The sequence below is a fragment of the Haematobia irritans genome, chromosome 3 (genome assembly GCF_050003625.1).
Source record: "Haematobia irritans isolate KBUSLIRL chromosome 3, ASM5000362v1, whole genome shotgun sequence".
Lineage (NCBI taxonomy): Eukaryota > Metazoa > Arthropoda > Insecta > Diptera > Muscidae > Haematobia > Haematobia irritans.
In genome coordinates this window covers 137,491,015-137,511,756 of record NC_134399.1, presented here as the reverse complement: position 1 = coordinate 137,511,756, position 20,742 = coordinate 137,491,015, and the positions used below count along the sequence as shown (strand labels likewise).

The following is a 20,742-nucleotide window of genomic DNA, read 5'->3' as shown; positions in this document are numbered from 1 at the left end:
GGCGCGACTTGGCGGCTTCATTCTCTGGTCATGGCCCATTGATGCAATGTATTAGCATTACCTTTTTTAAAAGCTTCTGTGAAATGGCATTTTTAATGTCCAATATAGCGAAAACAAATGAAGAAATCGTATGTTAACAACTGAAAACATTTTAAGAGTTATACATTTATACATGATGGGTGTTACAATTTTAATAAATTCTCAAATTAAATTATTTACTTTCAAAAATTTGTACAATGCAATGTATTTACTGATTGTTTTTGTATTAATTTTACTTAAAACATTTATACCTTGAATTATTCTGTTTCATACTATTATCCAATCCCATTCTAAGTAATATTGGAGCTACAATTTTTTTTTAACGCACCAAACAAAAACTTCTATTACAAATTTTGTGCCAAATTCAAATATAATAAAGCTTTTTAATTAAAAAAAAAACAGTTTGCATCGGCCGGGAATCGAACCCGGGCCGCCCGCGTGGCAGGCGAGCATTCTACCACTGAACCACCGATGCTGACAAATGCCGTGGATTTAAACAACACACTTATCTGTCATATGTATGCAAATACAACCATTCATATTATAAATGTCGAGAGCATGCTGTTAAAAGCAATGAGCAACATCGATGCCAGGGCGTTGGTGGTGTAATGGTCAGCATAGTTGCCTTCCAAGCAGTTGATCCGGGTTCGATTCCCGGCCAACGCACATGTTTTTTAGTTTTATTTATTAGCAAATGGATACATCTTATTTTAATTTGCTTGAACCACTATTTTTAAAGAATTGAAAGGGAGATTCAATGAACCGGAGATGAATTGGGCACGGGGACTCCATATTTTTTTTTAGGAACTCTATGTAATTGTTGTATTTTGTAATATTGTTATTGTTATTGTGATGCCCATCGAAGCTGTTATATCTGTTTTGAGGTGTTTTCTTTTTTGAAAACATACTTTGCATTAATTTTGCTTTACAGCAGAGCTTCCCAACCCAAATTGCTTCGCGCCTCCCAAATAATGTATCAATTTCGTTGCGCCAAAAATGACGCTGCGCCCCCTGGAACCTGGTGGTGAACACCCCCCCCCCCCCTAGGGGGCCACGCCCACCATTTGGGAAGCGCTGCTTTACAGAGTGTACATTTTTAAAATGCTGCCACCAACCTAAAAATTATATCATTTTAAAAAACATTAATGAATTTAAAGGAGCAAGCAGAGCGAATTTAAAATGAACAACATTATAGATGGACCTTTCAGTGATCTAACTTTCGGTTTCCATGAACGTTTCAGCAATTTTCTGCAGTTTCCGAGTATCTAGTTCCACTTGTCCCTTTGGAACTAGTTGTTCATTGGGTTATGGATGTTATTGCCCCCAGTCTGGTGGTGTTTTGGAAAATTTGTGGATGAGGGTTGGTCGGGAGATTGTTCATTTGCGTCGAAAAGTCCTTACTGTTCGTTGTGAGTTGCGGGCCCGTATTGGCAGTATTCATGTGCTGGATTATATCGTTGATAAGGATTCCAAGTTGACAGGATTCCAAGATGCTGTTTGGTCTTTTGACATTTATGCGCACTTCACCTCGTGGCCCGGATGAATTGGCCACGGGGATACCATGGTTTGTGAAGGGATAGACCACGATAAGTCTAGGAACGTCGGTAGGCCAGCAAACCAATATGGGTAGTAATCTATGTAATTTTTGTATTTTGGGATACGTACCTTTTATGTTTTTGTAATTTTCATTGAGACTGGTTTGTTGGTTTTAGTTTTTTGTCAGCTACCAAAGAACTGAATTGCCAAAGAAACGCATCCGATAGACTGAGATTGTGTGCAAATCAGTGCCTGAAGCACGACCGGCAAATAATATTTTTAGTAAATTCATATAACATACAGTGCCGCACTTAGTGGTCGGGGTATCTGCGAAAAAAATGTGCCTACCAGAAATATTGATTTTAAGCTTCATAAAATATATACAGATCGACTCAGAACCACCTCCTCAGTTAGTTTAGTCCTTGGTGTCGGCCCGCCTGACCATGTATTTGTTGTTTGAAGTATTTAGGGCACTATTATTAATCAATTTCGATAAAATTTGGTGCAGTGTTGATGGAAGAATGGGGGAATATAGTTACAAATAAAACAAAACATTGGTACATTCATTGTCTAGACTGCTTGATGCTGTTATCAAACAAAAAGAAATGACCAAAAAGTACTAAATGTACCAAAAAACTAATTTAAAACTACTTGTACCAATATTTTTGTTCCTCAAAAATGTGTTTTAATTTTTTATAATTTAAATATTGAAATAACAAAAATGTTTCTAAAATAAAAAATTATCTAGGTTCTTAATGCAATTACAATCCAAATTAAAATAGGTTTTATTTAAAATAGCTTCATATCACTTTTAAAATATGGTTTTTAAACAAAATATTGTGTTGTTTCCCAATATTGATCTCAAACTAAAATATTTGCTAAATTCACATCTTTAAACAAATTTTTATTCATATTGAACTGTAATCTCTTAAATCAGCATAATTGCTGATATTCCTCTACAAAATTCTTTTACAAAACGCGCCGCTACGATGTGCAGAACAACTGCTCTGTGGACTGATAATGACGTCTACACATTTCTTTGTGTATGGCATTTGGATAACTCTTAGTTTACGTGTTTGTTCCCTGTAGGAATGTCTCGAACTCACTCAAAATCAAACTAACTTTTTACTAACTAATTTGAGACGACTTTAAGCTAACTCATTATTTATGCAGTCTTGAGTCAGTTGAAATTTTCCCAAACTCACTTTTTCTCGATCAGCAATGAGTTACCTTTTTACTCACTCTAAGCTGATGCATATTTAAGTGAAGTAAAGTCATGGAAACAATTCAAATAAACAAACAAAAAATATGTATTGGCTTCTATAACTGTCAATTTGGATTTGGCTTTTTATATTTGTTTCAATTTAGCTTCTATTTTCAGAGAACATTTGTAATTTTTTGTCACGGTTAGCGGTAAATAGCATAGAAGTGCATAATTCAAACCCAATTTAATAATTAAACTTTCCTTATTTCCACTAGAACCCATCATTATCAGTGAAGGAATAAATGGAAACTTCGAATAAATGTGTTAAATGGCTGTTTGAGGACGAAGATTTTGGGAAATACACTTAAGCCTTTTGGACCTCCCTGACGAATGCCACTTCCATTCAGTGTGCGTCATTACAAAAGTAGGTACAACTCCGAGTTAAACGAGAAAATTAACACAGCACTCAAACTCAAGACAAGATGAACTCAACTTATCCGAATTTTTACTTAGGTTATATTTTATTTACTGTAAAATAATTTTAAAGAATCTGAATTGTTATTATTTTTTAATTAATTCGAAATAAAATGAATCAAAAATAATAAAACAAAAACAAAATATTTTATTATCCACAAAGAGCTCACCATAAACTAATCAGTTAAGAGCTAACTCATAGTATGCTCATATATTATCAGCCTAAAGCTAACTCACTTTGAGCTAACTTTTGGTTAGCTGAAGCTTATGCAGGTTTGAGTGAGGACTGACTCGTTCCAATGACAACACGTGTTAAAACTGAATAGGATTTTACATGGGAAATGAGTTAGGATTTGAGTCACCTGTGACTCAGTTATGACTAACAATTTATTAACTTAAAGTCACCTCAATTTCCTACAGGGTTTTGTTTCAGCCAAACTAAAAAAATGTTTTAGAGTATTCAAGTTGATACCAGTTGATCCAGTGACTATTTCCCCTTTTTCAGCTGACTTCTTCCTGTTTTACCACATTTTTCTGCTGGATCTATCAATTAATTTCTTTGGGCGTTGTTGATATAATAAAGACAAGTGCAAAAGTGTTTTTCTTTTTAAGCAGATTTTCAGGCATTTTGGCACTACTTGTAATAAACTTTTTGAGTATGAAAGAGAAGCAAATTGTTAATTGGAACTCTAAATAAAAAAGATTTCTGCATCGGCCGGGAATCGAACCCGGGCCGCCCGCGTGGCAGGCGAGCATTCTACCACTGAACCACCGATGCTTATATCTGAAATGTACAGCTGACACCCTAAAGCTGTGACTTCCAATTCTAACATTTATCAGCTGTACTTTATTCACCACATTTATATATGATATGTTGTTTACAGACTATTTAACAGAATCAGCTCATGTAAATATTTGGGATTCCATGTTAACAACCGTTCGGTACAAGCATCGGTGGTTCAGTGGTAGAATGCTCGCCTGCCACGCGGGCGGCCCGGGTTCGATTCCCGGCCGATGCAGATTACTTTTTAGATTACTTTAGTTTCACATATAAATTCTTTTATTCCCATATATTTTTGTTTCCACATTTAGCAAAAGGTTGCATCGGCCGGGAATCGAACCCGGGCCGCCCGCGTGGCAGGCGAGCATTCTACCACTGAACCACCGATGCTTGAGTACCACCAACATTTGATAAAAGGAGCATACATTTTTTTTATTAAACATTCATATTTTATGTTGATATTATAAATCACATATACAAATTGGAAAAAATTAGGACATAATAAAGATTGTAAATATTTAAACTAATTTAATTAACCTATAGATAGTTTTAAACCTCAATTGGAAAATAAAATATTCGGTTCAATTGAATGAAGGATATTGAATCCTTGATGTAAAATGCAAACTCGAGGTACGCCACATTCAACCAGAAACTTTGAAAACTATGAATACATATAACTAGGGTCAATGTAAAATTATTAACAAGAAAATTATTGGGACTAACCTTAACGGCGTTTTCATGTATATTGCTTATACAAATTATTATACGATTATTCATCTTTTCTTCTAGTTGTGGTTCATTCAATGAAACCAAAGACTTCTCTCCCTCCAAGTCTATACCATTGAATGGTATATTAATGCTGTCTGGTAAATGAACACGATTAAAGTCCGATGGACTACGTATATCTAAGCAAAGCATGGCATTCGGGTCAAATTTTAACATATTATTCAGATCTGCGGCACTAATACGTGGGCACATTTCCTTTTGCAAATGGGCCAAAGTTACATCGTTTGTTATATCCTGTAAATGAGGAAAGCAAATGTATCAAAATGACAAACCGTTTTTGGTAGTTTCAGCATACAAATGGTCCAAGTTCTTTTTCGTTGATAGCATGAAATCGGTGGGATATACTTTTTGGTGTTGAATCATACATTTTCTGTGATTCAACAACACAATTTTCCATAACAATATCTGGCAAATCGGAGAACAATAAGATGCATTCGTTAAAACCGGAAGCTAAAAGTGTCGACTTCAATTGCTTCAATATAGAAATGCCAATATAAAGTGGATAGGAATTATCGCCCAACATTAATTTGTCCCATAAATGTAGAATTTTATGCAAAGGAAATACATCTGAAAGTTATACATATAGGATTACTCAATATATATTGGATAATGTGATTTTAAGTTATCTTACGGGAAAACATTGTCAAAAACCAAGGAATCGCAAAAAGTTCCGGTATGAAGTGAATATTGTGTAGATGTTGAGCCAGAAGGGGTTCATGAAAGGCTGTCAGTTGTGAAAATTTACACAGATATTCTTTAATAATGGCAGAATTGTCCTTGAGGAAAAACCATTGCAAATATTTAGGTATGAACTGATAAACGCTATGAAAAGCAATTTCTTCACGATTAAAATTTAAGTATAAAAATGGCGCAGTCAGCGAATCAAGGCCTTGCCAATAAACATACTGAGGATGGGCCGTTACCCAAGCCTTCAATAAACGCTTTAGTTTCAAATGACCCTCGGGCGACGAAAGTAGTTCATCATATTGATGACAGCGTGGAATATCAACTTCGATCTAATGGAAATAGTGTGGATTACAATAAAATACATAGTTAAAACGTTTAAATTTCATTACATATTTTTTTATATTTGAAATAAAAAAACCATTTGACTTACGGCGTGCTCTTTTAGCCATATTCATTTTGTGAAAAAAAAGTTACATTAGACTTACTTGGCGATCTGTTGAGGTGGGCGTAAATTTATCTATTTTCTCATAGCTTCCGTTTGGTATGACGTCTAAAAGGCAAGCCCATATAGGTCCCCGGAGCAAAGGTGGTATATCAATAGCTGATTCTTTCCTTATCAACTCCGAGGTATACGGATATCCCTAAAAATAGAATACCTCAAAAATCAATCAAGACAATATTTCATAAAATCCCACCTTTAATAAGCACGAAAATAAACGAACTCTATAGAATTGATATTCTATATCTTTTTCACGTATTACCAAGGGCAATTGATCCATGCCCAAACCAAATTTGTAGGGAAATTTCGGGGAATGTATTAGTGGATAATAGGCCATAGCGGGAATTTTGCGTAAGCGATCAATTAGATTATTTAATTTTAGAATCACCACACGATCATCCATTAGAAATGACTGACTACGTTTCGGACCCACAATACCGCCATTGAGACAAACAATCTGTGGTATAGCCAATATAGGAGCTTCACTACGTATAAGGCCTTCCTTTTTAAGCTCGGCTTGTACATCACCACCGGCCAACTGCCACCAATAGTATATTTGATCTAACGGCATACGTAGCACCAGAATATCGGATTTCTCTTTGGGAGTTACCAAATATAAATCAAGATTCTCAGTAAACAATGGATGACTTAGTATTTCGCTAGGTAAAGGTCTCTCCGATGGATTTACTACCAAACACTGCTCCAAGAGATTGCGAATACCTTCATCAAGTAATTGAAATGCATCCAATTTATTATGTTCTCTGGCAATTTTTTCAAGGATATTTGAAGACTGGCAAAATGAAAGAATTTTTCGTGAAATATTTGATATCTTCAGATTTGGCCAAAATTGTGTTTCTAGCAATAGTTCCGCTATGATCATTGCCAGTGACCAAACATCGCTTTTGTAATTGTTTTTCACGCCCAATAGCCGCTCTGGTGGCATATACTTTATATTGCCAATGGGGAAAGAAACGTGTTCTCCACTTTTTGACATGTAAAACAAACCATAATTAAATAGTTTAACATTGTCGTAGGCATCCAATAGTATATGTTTAGGTTCCAGATTATGAGCTACAAGTTTGTGGTCATTTAGCTCTTTCAACGCAGATGCGATTTGATAGAAGATTCGTAAAATCAAAGAGGTATTTAATGAGTCTTTACTTTTGTTCTGTAATGTAGTTCCATGATATTCAGAAACCACAACAGTTCGCTCTGCAAGAATTCATAGGAGTATTTTATACTACATTTTGGGGGTGTATTTCCAGTAGATTTCTTACCGTGTTTACCGCGAATCACATCCAAGTACTGGCATAAATTAGGATGTTTAATCTCCTTAAGCTTCTGAGATCTACCCAAAATAGCAATGGAATTAGGAGTCAATGGGAGACCATTGCTACCACAAACTTCGCCGTCATGAGATTTTGCAAAAAATGTTATTGCAGCGAGAAGAGACTCCTGCTTATTAACCATTTTTTTTCTTTTTTGCAATTTACTTTACTTTTGCTTGCTCTGAACTCAAATACAATTTTTGTAAAACATATTCAATTTTTCGGTATTTCGATACTTCTTCTCCAGCAGAAAAATAGAATCCTATACTGAATATGTTATTTTAACAGATCAGCTGTATGCCCGATTTTCTTATTTATAAATAAATGAACTTCCCTGTGTTATTATATTAGGGTGAAACTTTTGCAAATAACATCCTAATAAACACAGGATGAGCGTTTTTCAAATGCAACAACTTTTCAGTTTGAGGGTAAATATAATTTTCAACATAAATTCAACTTGACTTGAAATAGCTCATCTTCAATACATCTTCAAATTGTTTGCGAATTACTTCCAATTTGCCAAAATGTTGAAGAAACGTTTGAAAAGGTGTTGAAGATAATATGAGAAAACTTTGACAAAACACTACCGAAAAAACGAAAAAACCATGTGGTTTTCAATACTTATTTGTGCAACGAAGTTCGTGATCAATTGCAAGAAATAAAAAAAATGGAAAATTTTAGACAAAGAACCAAATAGTTTATAAAAATAGGTAAGTGAAAATAAAAAATGAAATAAAACTTTAAGGAAGTCACTAAATGTATATCTCTTTGCAAAAAACTAAAATTATGGATTCTACGTTCTTGAAAACATTAAAAAGCTGACCAGTGAAAAAATGGTGGACAATTAACTGGAACTGCTTCAAATAATTTATAATAATTGGTACGTCAATATTAAAAATTAAATCAACACTTTAAAGAAGTCACTAAATTTAAATCTCTTAGCAGAAAACTAAAATCTTTGGATGCTACATTCTTGCAAACAATAAGAAGCTGACCAATGAAAAATGATTGGCTTATCGACAAGAAAAAGTTTTCAGAAACATTACAAGTGCAAATTGTTAAAAACAACAAATTGTTGAAATCAACAACTTCTGAAAAATGATTGGCTTATCGACAAGAAAAAGTTTTCAGAAACATTACAAGTGCAAATTGTTAAAAACAACAAATTGTTGAAATCAACAACTTCTGGATGAAAATGTGCATCACATCGTCAGTTTAATTCATATACTATTATCAGTTTAAAATGGATATTTTGTGAATTCCTTCTGCTGGAAATCAATTCTAACACGCGGTCCAGTACGTTCCTAATTTCAAATTGCCCGCATGTTAATAAAAGGAAGGAACCAAAAGGAAGGAAATCGAATTATGAATGCAAAGGTGGTTACTAATAATGTTTAAGATATTTAAAGTTTTATTGTTTGTTTTTTTTTTTCTTATATGTTGATATGTTTAATAAGATTATTATTTATCAATTGGTATTGTAGTGTATTATGTAGTGTAGTGTATTATTATATATTTTATTTTGATGAAAATGAATAAATTATACAAAATTCATAGAATTTTAGCTTTGACTTTCAATTTGAAGTGGAGATATCATTCATACAAATTTAGGTTGAAAAGTATTTGCAACGATGTTAATTTTGAATTTGACTCACATCGAAAATTGTTTGACAAATTATAGAGTAGCGATGCATTTCAATTTGAGGATAACACATGAGATATTATTGCTAATGTGTTGAATTTCACTGTTGAGGGTAATGTCTGTTTTTTGTTGAGAACGCGATTTTCTCAACAATTTCTCAACTTGAATATTACCCTAATCCTTTGAAAAAATGTTTGAAAAATTGTTGAAATTTAGCATTTTTCTAACGTTTGTGTTTATTGGGATACAGATTATTACCATAGACCAAGAAATATATAGACGTCTGAAGTTCATTCACAGCGGCACTTTTTCGTCTGCAAATGAGCGATATTTTTGTCTTCTTTCCTTTGTTCTTTTGATGAAACACCAAATATTTATTACCATCAAACAACATATCACTCTGACCGTTCAAAAATTTTACGTATACGTACTTCAGAAGATAAGTTTTTTCAGGGAGTTGTTTTTTTCTTATTTTTTTAATTTGTAGTCAATACGTGTTATTACTAACTTGTATTAGTTGATTTTATATTTAATAGTTGTTTTTTTAAGCATTTACATTAAATTTATTATTATATTTGTTGATTATAAAATTCATTACTGAAAATTATACCCAACACCATTTGATCATTAATTGGTGTGGATTTCTTTCTAAAACCTGCACGGTTTCCAGTTGCTGAAATAGAAATCTGGAAATTCCAGACGCTTCGAGCTGAACATGTGTGAAATGTCAGCTTTCTTGTTCCTATATCCAATTTTCTAGGTTCTTAAATTGTGGACACCAGATGTTGATTAATGTCCTGACAAGCAGTTTCAATATTAAAATCTGCAATTTAACAAAGATGTTAGCTGACTTGGAACATGTACATGTTCATGTTCCATTGTACAAATTTTTTAATGTGTGTCCTCCAGGCGGGAATTAATGATATAAACATGGAGTTGCACATAGAAATATATGGTTTCTGAAGGAACCTAGGTGGTTTGGACAATGATCCATACCTTAAATTGTAACTATAGAATCAATATACATGTTCAAAGCCCACTGTGCATTGGTCATTGAAGAATTTTTATATATATTTTGCCAGGAATCTGGTTCTCCTTGATATTCTAGAACAGTTGACAAAAAGGGTACTTTTTCAGTTTTTACGTCTCTGTCTGTGTCACCCTATGACTAGACAAATTAATTTGTTATCGTTAATTAGCGACGACGCTAACTTCCCGGATATTTTCCCACATTTGCTTTTATGACACTGGTATCTAATGTACGCTCGTTGATTAAATACAATGGGTTGTAGACGCACATTAAAAAAAAATTTTGATGTCCCAAGAATCAAAACTACCTACAATCACCATTGACATTTCTAGCCACTTCCTCATCTACAACGTCTTCGCCGGACGATGCCATGTCCACATCCACAATAGTTTGCACGATTTCCAGGATTTCTGGGGATATCTCCCCACAGGATCTGGTTATTCGTTGGTTGCCTGGTGCTCCGTTTTATCTTGAATTTATTCTTAAGGCCGGTATGCACCTCTAGCGAAAAATTTCATTCCCATAAGAAATGCATTGCTATTTATGCTAACGAAATTTTCGGTAGCGTTCAATTTCGTAAGCTGGTACGCACCTCTAATGAAAATAACAGGGTTGTCAAAAGCATATTTTGGCAGCCAACATTTAATTTATTACAATCATTGTGTGCGTAAAAGTTTTAAAAGGTCTGTAAATAATAAACAATTTATTTGAGGAATATTTAGAACATATATTAACATTTTTTAAAAGCGATTAGCTGGTTTAAAATTTGTGTACACAGCCCTGTTTTTTTTGTTGCAGACTTAAATAAATGTTTGCTACCGAAAATTTCGCTAGAGGTGCATACCGGCCTTTATTCTGCATTCCGTTTCAAATCAAAAGAATTCAAAATATATAGGGGAGTAACGGCGTATGCGCAACGCATATTCCGTTTAATTTAGGTAGTGACCTATAGTACCGAATGTCAGCTTAGAGGAATTCTTTAACAACGAGTAGCGAATTAGGAAAAAACGAGTTTTCACAATTCCAATATGGTTGACACAAGCCATTATCACCATTCTATTTGAAGAAAATTTGTTCGGGATCACACGTGTTTTTGAAATGATGTCGAATGATTTCAATTGCAAAAAAATTAAAAAGAAGAGTTAGTGTCCATTTTCATAAATGGTAAGTAATTTTTATAAAAAGAAAAACAAATCATACATTCTTTTAATTTTCTATAATGATGAGACTGATGACGAGACTGAGAATTTGAACTTTCACGTGGAATTTTGTGTATTTTTCATAAAATTTCACATATTTTAGTTCTTAGACTAAGATGTAATGGCAAGCTGAATATAGAAAATGAAAATATGTTAAAAAATATTAATATTGTTCAAGAAATGCTTTAGTAATAGTTAATTTCTTATTTTTCAGTGTTGGATTACATGTTACCACGTGTTAAGCATAAGCTGATTATTCCATAGTCTATATAATGGCGTTATTTAAACCATAGGCCGACTACGCTGTAGCGTGGCGTTAATAAAAGCATGAAAAGGTACTTTTTAAATTAATTTCGTTTGTAGTTATTTTTAAATGATGAAAATTACACAGACCTGTACTGAATTAATGTATTGAAAGAGATATTATCCCTGATTTTAAAAAGAATATTTTACATTTAATGGTGTATCTACAAATTCCTAATCTAAATTTATTCTTATGTTGTTGTAGATGTCATGTGATTGGAGGCGGCGAGCTACGCTTAAATAAATGGACAAAATAATTAAGGTTAGTATGTCAGATATTTATAAATGAATCTACGCATATGATGAAAATCCTCAATCATTCCTCTTGCGGTTTCCACCGGAAGCTTTGCTAATGACGGTTTAGGATTGTCTGATGAACATAATTCATACATCATATCGTTTTCAAAATACACATATATTAAATTTTAGCTAATAATTGCATATTTTTATTCTTTTCAGTTGTTTTTATGCCTAAAAATGTGACTAATCATTGAACATTAAACCAGGAAGGTGATAAAACTACAAACTTTGGAGGGAAAGGTATGTAACAAGTGATAGGCGTCTGATTGTAGCGTTATAGTTCATATGATGAAATTCCTATTCTTTTCCTTTTGCGGTTTCCACCGGAAGCTTTGCTAATGACGGTTTAGGATTGTCTGATTATAATACGAATGCTAAAATTTTAAATTTTATTTGAATTTTGCATTGATTAATTAATTTTGTCTTTCTTTTACAGGATTACCGCTTCAAGTTTTGCTGTCATGGAAAAAGAACAAATCTCATATTGAAAGTGTAATATAAATATAAAGATTGAATGATTCATTCTTTACATGTGTGCTCGGCACCAGATATAAATAAATGGAAATTCAATGAAATTGGATATGTGTCCTTTTTAATGTTAGATTATCCCCATGTTTTGGTTAGTCTTGTGGTTTACAAATTCACAAAATGTTCATCCACTCATATGATTCGAACTGCAAATAGTAATGATACGAAGTTGTAACAAGTAATTCAGTTGGAAGAAAATGGAGATCTATAGAATCATATTCAAATCCGACTTAGATATAAACATTTATGGAGAGTATATATTCTTTGCGTATTTAATAAAGAGAGAATTTCGCTTACAATACAAATTTAATAATCTTGAAAAGTCTTTATAATCTCAAAATTCGAAACTACAACCAAATTTTTAAAAATAATACTCTTCGATTATGATTACAACCATTAGCTGAAATATATAATATATGGGATAATTGTAAGAAGTAGTTATTGAACAAAAAATTATCATAATATCAATCTTCTCCATTTCATGTTACACCGACAATTTACTGTTTGTGGTGAGGTGAAAATCGAGAAACACGTCGCTAAGGGACAAAGGTTGGCCTTAACCCATATGTAATATTAAAAATAATAGGTAACATGATAAAAGTACCATGGCAGTTAGTTTTTACATATCATGTATCCCAACTCCTCCCAACGTTGTTAAGATTGTATCTCATGAACAAGATTGTACATTCATTACAGAAATTAACATTAGGTTCCAAGTATTAAAATCGGCATAATTTTCAAGTTATGCGTCCGCAGTAGAAACATGATCCTCAGCATTGCAGCAACAAGCTGCAAAACATATTTGGCCAAATTTATTCACATGAATACAAAATTTAACATATCTGAGCTGTCCTTAACTTAGGTTTGCACCTAAATTGACTGAGAAGATTTAGTTGAAATTTCTTCCATTTTTTGACCATAGGTGAGTACTAAGTTCCATTTTTAGGAATACAAACTTTGTGAAAATTTGCTTTGGGCTATTCCCTATCAAGTTATAATGAAATCTGAAACAAATATGTATACTTTTATGGTTTTTTTACGAATTTCGTTTACACTTTAGCGGCTAAACTCGAACTTCGTACTCACCTTTAGTGAAAAAATGACTATTTTAGCGGCTAAACTCGAACTTAGTACCCACCTTCTTATCGCAAAAAAGTTGAGCACTTTCTACGAAACTATTTTGAGCATTTCATAAAAATGCTTTATGATTTCTATGGACATTTTTCGTTTTTTATGTAAATGTGCACTATTTTACGAAACAATTTCAATTTTAAGGTATGTACACAGAAAAAAATTTCACGAAAATTTTTCCAATTAAAATCTTAATTGAGTTTTAAAAAGTATTCAATTAAAATGTAATTGATTCAACAAATTTTTTAATTGAAATAAAAATCAATCACACATATGAATAGTATCAATTAAATATTTAATTGGATCAATTAATTTTTTAATTGATACTATCATTTCTGTGATTGAAGACATTTCAATTAAAAAATTAATTGGATCAATTAATTTCGTGATTGAATCAGAAATTTTTTTTTGTGTAGTGTTCAGTTTCCAAGCTGAAAACTAGCTTGTTTTCACGGTTATTTTTTTGAATCAATTAATTTAGAAATAAACGAGTAAGGAAAGTCTTAATTCGGCCGGGGCCGACTATATTATACCCTGCACCACTTTGTAGATCTAAATTTTCGATATCATATCACATCCGTCAAATGTGTTGGGGGCTATATATAAAGGTTTGTCCCAAATACATACATCTAAATATCACTCGGTCTGGACAGAATTTGATAGAATTCTACAAAATCTATAGACTCAAAATTTAAGTCGGCTAATGCACTAGGGTGGAACACAATGTTAGTAAAAAAATATGGGAAACATTTAAATCTGAAGCAATTTTAAGGAAACTTCGCAAAACTTTATTTATGATTTATCGTTCGATATATATGTATGTATTAGAAGTTTAAGAAAATTAGAGTCATTTTTACAATTTTTCGACTAAGCAGTGGCAATTTTACAAGGAAAATGTTGGTATTTTGACCATTTTTGTCGAAATTTGAAAAACATATATATGGGAGCTAAATCTGAATCGATTTCAATAAAATTTGGCACACTTGACTACACCCAAAGAAATTTGTTAGTAGGGACAGCAGAAAAGTCTGCTAAAACAGCAGAAAGTCTGCTGAAAAAGGGACAGCAGTCACTGTTTGCTGAAATAGCAAACATTTCTTGCTATTTTTTAAGCTCGACTACACTAAATTATGTTTTATTTTGGCTGAAACAAATAAAAATATCAACATAGGAGCTATCCTAACATAACTAAAACAATATTTTATGAAAATCTATAGTAATTGATTAAAAATCTGAATATTTATCGAATTGAGACATAACAGCAAACAAAATGTTTGCTGATCGTATTTATGAGCTTCTAAGTATATTACAGTACTAAAATATACCAAAAATTACTTTTGGTTCTTAAATATGCTTTGGGGAAAAATGTATAACCTACAAATTTTATAATTTGTTGTTCATACAAAAATATAACAGCAGACATCGACTGCTGTTATTTGCAGACTTTTTTCTATGAGTGTACACTACTAATTGTACTCCTAGTGCAAAATTTCAACCAATTTGGGGTAAAACTCTGGCTTTTGGGACCGTATTAGTCCATATCGGGCGAAAGATATATATGGGAGCTATATCTAAATCTGAACCGATTTCTTCCAAAATTAATAGTGTTCTATTCTGAACCAAAAGAAATACTTGTGCCAAATTTGAAGTCGATTGGACTAAAACTGCGACCTAGACTTTGATTACAAAACTGTGTTCACGGACATGGCTATATCGACTCAGCAGCCCACCCTGAGCATTTTTGCCAAAGACACCAAGTCTCTATATCTCGTCTCCTTCTGGGTGTTGCAAACATATGCACTAACTTATAATACCCTGTTCCACAGTGTGGCGCAGGGTATAAAAATGTTTCGCAATCAATGCCTTGAATCTTTTCCATCCATAATTTGATAAAAAAAATATAATCGTCTTCATATATATTTTTTTTTTAATTTTGTGTGTTTGTTTGATTACTTTAATTTCTTTCATATACTAACGACCGAGAAATAGTATAGGCGTACATTAAAGAATTGAGAAAAAAATATGGAACATTTTTAGTAGTGGTTAATGTAGTATATCAATTACAAAAATAATGCAAATTTTTAAAAATAGAAAGAAAAAATTTCAATATAGAAAAAAAAAACAATTGTTCCATGATATGCATATAGAAGTTAATTCTCATTTGTTTTAAAACCATTTCAAACTGCAAAAGGATATAAATAGTATTCGGCCTATTAGGAAATTATTCCGATACAAATTATAAATCAACATAAAACTAAACAACATATATAAGATTTTCTCTACTCCAAGGAGTTGTCAATTTTATTTTTAAATGTTCTCTTTTACATAATGTCTATAAAGATAAAATCTTTAAGCATCAATGTTGTGACGGGCACCGGGCTTTTCAGCCAAGAAACTAGCGAATTGCTTATAAGGAGTAGCACCCAAAGGCATATCCTTCCACAAATCGGGAGTCAAGTAAGCATAGGTCTTGGCAATAGCAGCATAAGTAGCCTTGGCGAAGTTACCCAAGGTGCCAGTGGAACCACGGGCAGAAGTATAGCAATCTTGAATACCAGCCATGGTCAACAACTTCTTAGGTACGGGGGCAGATACAATGCCGGTACCACGAGGAGCAGGAATCAAACGTACAGAGACGGAACCGCACTTGCCGGTAACCTTGCATGGCACTGTATGGGGTTTACCGATTTTGTTACCCCAGTAACCACGACGCACAGGCACTACAGACAATTTAGCCAAGATGATGGCACCACGAATGGCAGTAGCAACTTCCTTGCTGCACTTAACACCCAATCCAATGTGACCGTTGTTGTCACCAATAGCAACGAAAGCCTTGAAGCGGGTACGTTGACCAGCACGAGTTTGTTTCTGGACAGGCATAATCTTCAATACTTCATCGCGCAAGGCCGATCCCAAGAAGAAATCAATGATTTCGAACTCTTTAATTGGCAAAGAGTACAAGTAGATTTCTTCCAAGGAGTTAATTTTGCCATCACGAACCAAACGGCCCAATTTGGTGACTGGAACCCATTCCTTGGAGTCTTCTTTGCCACCACGTCCACGACCGCGTCCACGGCCACGTCCGCGTCCACGACCTCTACCACCACGAGAACCAAATCCTCCACGGAAACCACCACGGGCTGGAGCTGCGTCCGCCATTCTAAAAACAAATAGAAAGATGTTAACACCTAAGTAAGTATATATACTAAAATAAAAAATGTGCCGTCACATAAAGTGAGGTTAGGTTACTAAAGTATCAGACACCTTTAAACCATCCTTAGATCAAAAACCATGCTGAGATAATTTTGATCTTCTGGTGGAAACCGCAAAAGGAAATTTAATAATTATCATCATAAAGTAACCAAGAAAATGAAGATATTTCAGGCAAGTAGTACAGCCAAATTATTTACTACATGTCACTAAAGAAAACACGTGGCTATAGCATTCTTCTCTCCAAAAAGCCTTTTTTGACTTTTGAGGATATTTTCACGTAAGTTATTTATTAACATGGCCGGAATTATCTTCACATTCCTATCAATATTTTCTGCAACTTTTTAAATATATATATATATGAAAAACAAAATTATCGTACTTACTTGTAGTTAGATGCAAGTTAAAACGGTGAAGGTAAAAAACCGAATGAACGAGACACAATTCGTTGTTTTGATAAGAAGCCAAAATAAAACTCGCGTAAATTGTTACTCGCTGAATACTCATCGTTCAGTTCATACATAAATAGAAACGTGTTGCGCGCAATAGGTACGGCCGCTTAAAGTTCCTTATCATTGGATAACAACAATCCAAATTCAAAGTTAATTCTCGAGTTGGGAGTTATGTTCCTTTGAGTGATCTTCTTTTTAGTTCCGTTTAAGGATGCCAGATTTTGAAGAGGCAAAAAGAGCACATTCAGCTTATAAAAAGAGCACACTTTTTCAAATAAATTAAAAACATTTAATTCCAATTTATTGAAATATATGTAATTCAATTGAACATAACAAAAAGATTCTTAACATAAACATAAAATAAACCACTTTTAACTCAAGCTAATTTTCTTACAATACTTTGGAAGTCATTTTTTTGTGTTTTTGTGAAAAATGTTATTAAAATAAGTTTGTTTACATTTAGAATAGAGTACAAAGTGAAGAAGCAACATCGGCGTGCTCTTCTTCGACTCTGATATATAAAGTAAAACACTATTTAATTAGAAAATAACGGCATAGGAAAATCTCGTAGTGTGACATTTACGTATTTTCAGTTTACTTTTACCATTTATTGAATCGCGTTGGAGTAATAACTGTTGTGATGCATAAAAAGAGCACAAAAATAGTACTTAACTAAAAATAGAGCACTTTTGCGTGCTCTTTTGGCCTATCTTGTTTTAAGAGCACCTTTTGTAAAAAAGAGCAGATGTGCTCTTTAAAAGAGTACGTCTGGCATCCCTACGGAACGGAACTTCCGTTCCACAATATGAATTAGTTCCTTTTCTTAGGTCCTTTTTCAATTTTGTTCCATATCATTTTCTTCTCAGAGTTTATAAACAGAATTAACGACAAATAGTTTTAATAAATAAATTAATTCACATTGCAAATGGCGCAATGCTGTAAGGTGAGTACTATGTTCGTACTTTTCACAAAAACACTAAATTAAAAGTACAAAAATCTATATGAATACGATTATATTTTTATAAAGTTTTTTTGAAATAATGAATGGAAAAGATCTAAGGAATTGATTGCGAACCATTTTATATTTATAATTTAATTAATTTAAAAAAGTAACCCTGAAAACAAGCTGGTTTTCAGCTTGAAAACTAAACATAGTACTCAGCTATAAACGTCAGTTTTTCAACTCGAAAAAAAAACAAAGTACCACAAATGGAAAAAAATTTCGCTAGTTTTTTGCATTTTATAGTTTTGTATGGAGTTTCAACCCGAAAACCGAACTGAGTACCGGCCTTTACCTAGATTTCAACTGTCATTTGCTTTTTAAAGGCCGGTATTCTGTTCGGTTTTCGGGTTGAAACTCCATACAAAACTAAAAAATGCGAAAAATTAGCGAAATTTTTTCCATTTGCCCATTAGGGCACCGCATTACGCTCAAGAAGAAAAGGAACTGAGGAAATAAAAGATCAAAAGGGCTGGAACTGCTCACCACAGTTTTTAAAGTAATTAGCTCCAATGAACTAGTTCCATCTGGAACTACCCAACTGTAATTAATACTACTTCACTCCATGATCCAAATCTCGCTTTTAGAGATAGTTAAATCGCCCTTCTATAAAAAACGAGATTTCAAATGTAGAACAAAAATGATATTTATTTTATGGTGCAGTCGAATTTGACGTTACTATCACTATGACATCTAAATCTCATTAGGAAGACACCGTCATTTATTGAAAATTTTTTCCATGCCAAGTCAGCCACCGTGGTGCAATGGTTAGCATGCCAGCCTTGCATACACAAGGTCGTGGGTTCGATTCCTGCTACGACCGAACACCAAAAAGTTTTTCAGTGGTGGATTATCCCACCTCAGTTATGCTGGTGACATTTCTGAGGGTTTCAAAGCTTCTCTAAGTGGTTTCACTGGAATGTGGAACGCCGTTCGGACTCGGCTATAAAAAGGAGGTCCCTTGTCATTGAGGTTAACATGGAATCGGGCAGCACTCAGTGATAAGAGAGACGTTCACCATTGTGGTATCACAATGGACTGAATAGTCTAAGTGAGCCTGATACATCCTGCTGCCACATAACCTAACCTACCCTAACCATGCCAAGTCACTAAATTAAAGCCACTATGCGGCTGTTTTGGGACAATTAAGCATACCCAAAAAAGACAATATATAAGATTTCATAAACATATTTATTTTAGATTTATACATTTATTAACTCTGAATTCATTTAAAAATTAGATTAGACAGTATATTTGGAAAAATATCCAATAACTTACAGGCGATGTCCCTGTTTTATTGTATAAGAAAACTTTCAGAATATTTTATATGGAAATTCCAATCGCTTGCCGACTTATTTTTCCATTGTGTTCGACTAATACGAAGGCGTCTTCCCAATCAGAAATGGTTGATAGGCTTCATATTTCCAATATTCAACTTTCCGATTTTCAAGTTGTTGTCATTATCGCTTTATGTTGAAGGAGTGTTAAATACTATAATAACTTAAAATACAAAATTTGAAAATCGTAGAAACAGATAAAATACATTATTTTTTATCTATAAGCCAGATTACTTCTAACAATTTGGAAGAACTTATTATTTGTTCGAAATCTGCCGGCCGGTTAAACGTAAAGAAGAAGCAACTAAAATCCCCCACAAGATGACAATTTCAGACGGTTTACATTATTTAGCAACTGGTAATCCCCTGAGTAAATTTGTAATAAACACTACAGGTTCTTTATTAAACCGGAAGGTAAGGATCTGAAATGGAAAACTTTTAAAATATACAAATTATTTTTAAAATTTTCCAGTCTGCCCATACAAATGCAGTAGTTCATGCCTCGACTTCAATGTCCAAAGATTTGGTAAAAGTTATGCCACCTCTATGGCAAATAGCTGGAAATAATAGGATATTTACTCGTTTGGCTGGCTTGAGTGGGGCAGCAGCAGTAATACTTGGAGCGATTGGAAGCCACAACGCAAAATTCAAAGACAATTCTGAAATGCGAACCATTTTTGATACGGCTAATCGGTTTCATTTCTTCCATTCAATAGCTCTGTTGGGTGTTCCATTGGCGAAATATCCAATGCTGGTATGTAATCATTTCCTACATAGCACCTTGTGTTATACATATAACGGATATTCAATATTTCAATTCTAGTCGGGACCATTAATGGTAATGGGCATGACACTTTTCAGTGGATGTCTCTATTATCGTGCTTTCACTGGCAACAAACCTCCGTTTGCCAGCATGGCTCCCATGGGTGGAACTTGCCTAATTCTTGCTTGGCTGTCATTTATGTTGTAATCGGTTTTTTTCATCTCAAAATTTGATATAAATATCAGTACAACTGTTTCTTGTATTAAAAAGTAATAAATTAAGTAATTTCATATGAAACCTTTTGTTGGACAAATGAAAATACTATATTCCATATGATCATCAAGAAATCTTTGCGAGGATAAAATTGTGTAACATATCTTACGGCATTAAAACAAATTACCAGGCATATATATTATTTTACACTATTCAAATTTAGTTTACATGGAGACAGATTGGTCTGTTGTAATTGAAGAATATAGAGAAATCGGGAATTCAAGTTGTGTGAAATTATAG

At 33.4% G+C, this 20,742-nt stretch overlaps 3 protein-coding genes, 1 long non-coding RNA gene and 5 other non-coding genes across 9 annotated transcripts; 4 read left to right on the top strand and 5 right to left on the bottom strand.

Moving 5' to 3' along the window:
* Positions 1-443: 443 nt before the first annotated feature.
* On the bottom strand, positions 444-514 carry TRNAG-GCC (transfer RNA glycine (anticodon GCC)). Its single transcript has one exon. It is a non-coding gene; the product is annotated as a tRNA-Gly (tRNA).
* Positions 515-633: 119 nt separating this feature from the next.
* Positions 634-705, top strand: TRNAG-UCC (transfer RNA glycine (anticodon UCC)). The gene has a single exon. It is a non-coding gene; the product is annotated as a tRNA-Gly (tRNA).
* A 3,255-nt stretch (positions 706-3,960) lies between these two features.
* On the bottom strand, positions 3,961-4,031 carry TRNAG-GCC (transfer RNA glycine (anticodon GCC)). The gene has a single exon. It is a non-coding gene; the product is annotated as a tRNA-Gly (tRNA).
* A 170-nt stretch (positions 4,032-4,201) lies between these two features.
* TRNAG-GCC (transfer RNA glycine (anticodon GCC)) lies at positions 4,202-4,272 on the top strand. Its single transcript has one exon. It is a non-coding gene; the product is annotated as a tRNA-Gly (tRNA).
* An 81-nt stretch (positions 4,273-4,353) lies between these two features.
* TRNAG-GCC (transfer RNA glycine (anticodon GCC)) lies at positions 4,354-4,424 on the bottom strand. Its single transcript has one exon. It is a non-coding gene; the product is annotated as a tRNA-Gly (tRNA).
* Positions 4,425-4,440: 16 nt separating this feature from the next.
* LOC142229340 (TBC domain-containing protein kinase-like protein) lies at positions 4,441-7,619 on the bottom strand. Its single transcript, XM_075299894.1, has 7 exons — positions 7,284-7,619; positions 6,203-7,218; positions 5,993-6,148; positions 5,452-5,836; positions 5,116-5,387; positions 4,758-5,054; positions 4,441-4,695 (listed from the first exon to the last, which is right to left on the bottom strand). Exons 1-7 carry the CDS (start codon positions 7,474-7,476, stop codon positions 4,591-4,593), a joined length of 2,424 nt encoding a protein of 807 aa, XP_075156009.1. The 5' UTR covers positions 7,477-7,619; the 3' UTR covers positions 4,441-4,590.
* Positions 7,620-11,011: 3,392 nt separating this feature from the next.
* On the top strand, positions 11,012-12,383 carry LOC142230500 (uncharacterized). Its single transcript, XR_012720713.1, has 5 exons — positions 11,012-11,170; positions 11,420-11,540; positions 11,714-11,770; positions 11,968-12,048; positions 12,245-12,383. It is a non-coding gene; the product is annotated as an uncharacterized LOC142230500 (long non-coding RNA).
* Positions 12,384-15,735: 3,352 nt separating this feature from the next.
* Positions 15,736-17,199, bottom strand: LOC142228552 (small ribosomal subunit protein uS5). Its single transcript, XM_075299005.1, has 2 exons — positions 17,064-17,199; positions 15,736-16,627 (listed from the first exon to the last, which is right to left on the bottom strand). The coding sequence occupies exon 2, from the start codon at positions 16,624-16,626 to the stop codon at positions 15,817-15,819; it is 810 nt and encodes a 269-aa protein (XP_075155120.1). The 5' UTR covers position 16,627; positions 17,064-17,199; the 3' UTR covers positions 15,736-15,816.
* A 2,363-nt stretch (positions 17,200-19,562) lies between these two features.
* On the top strand, positions 19,563-20,526 carry LOC142229967 (transmembrane protein 256 homolog). The gene is made up of 3 exons (XM_075300561.1): positions 19,563-19,880; positions 19,939-20,220; positions 20,290-20,526. Exons 1-3 carry the CDS (start codon positions 19,788-19,790, stop codon positions 20,434-20,436), a joined length of 522 nt encoding a protein of 173 aa, XP_075156676.1. The 5' UTR covers positions 19,563-19,787; the 3' UTR covers positions 20,437-20,526.
* The last annotated feature ends 216 nt before the right edge of the window (positions 20,527-20,742 follow it).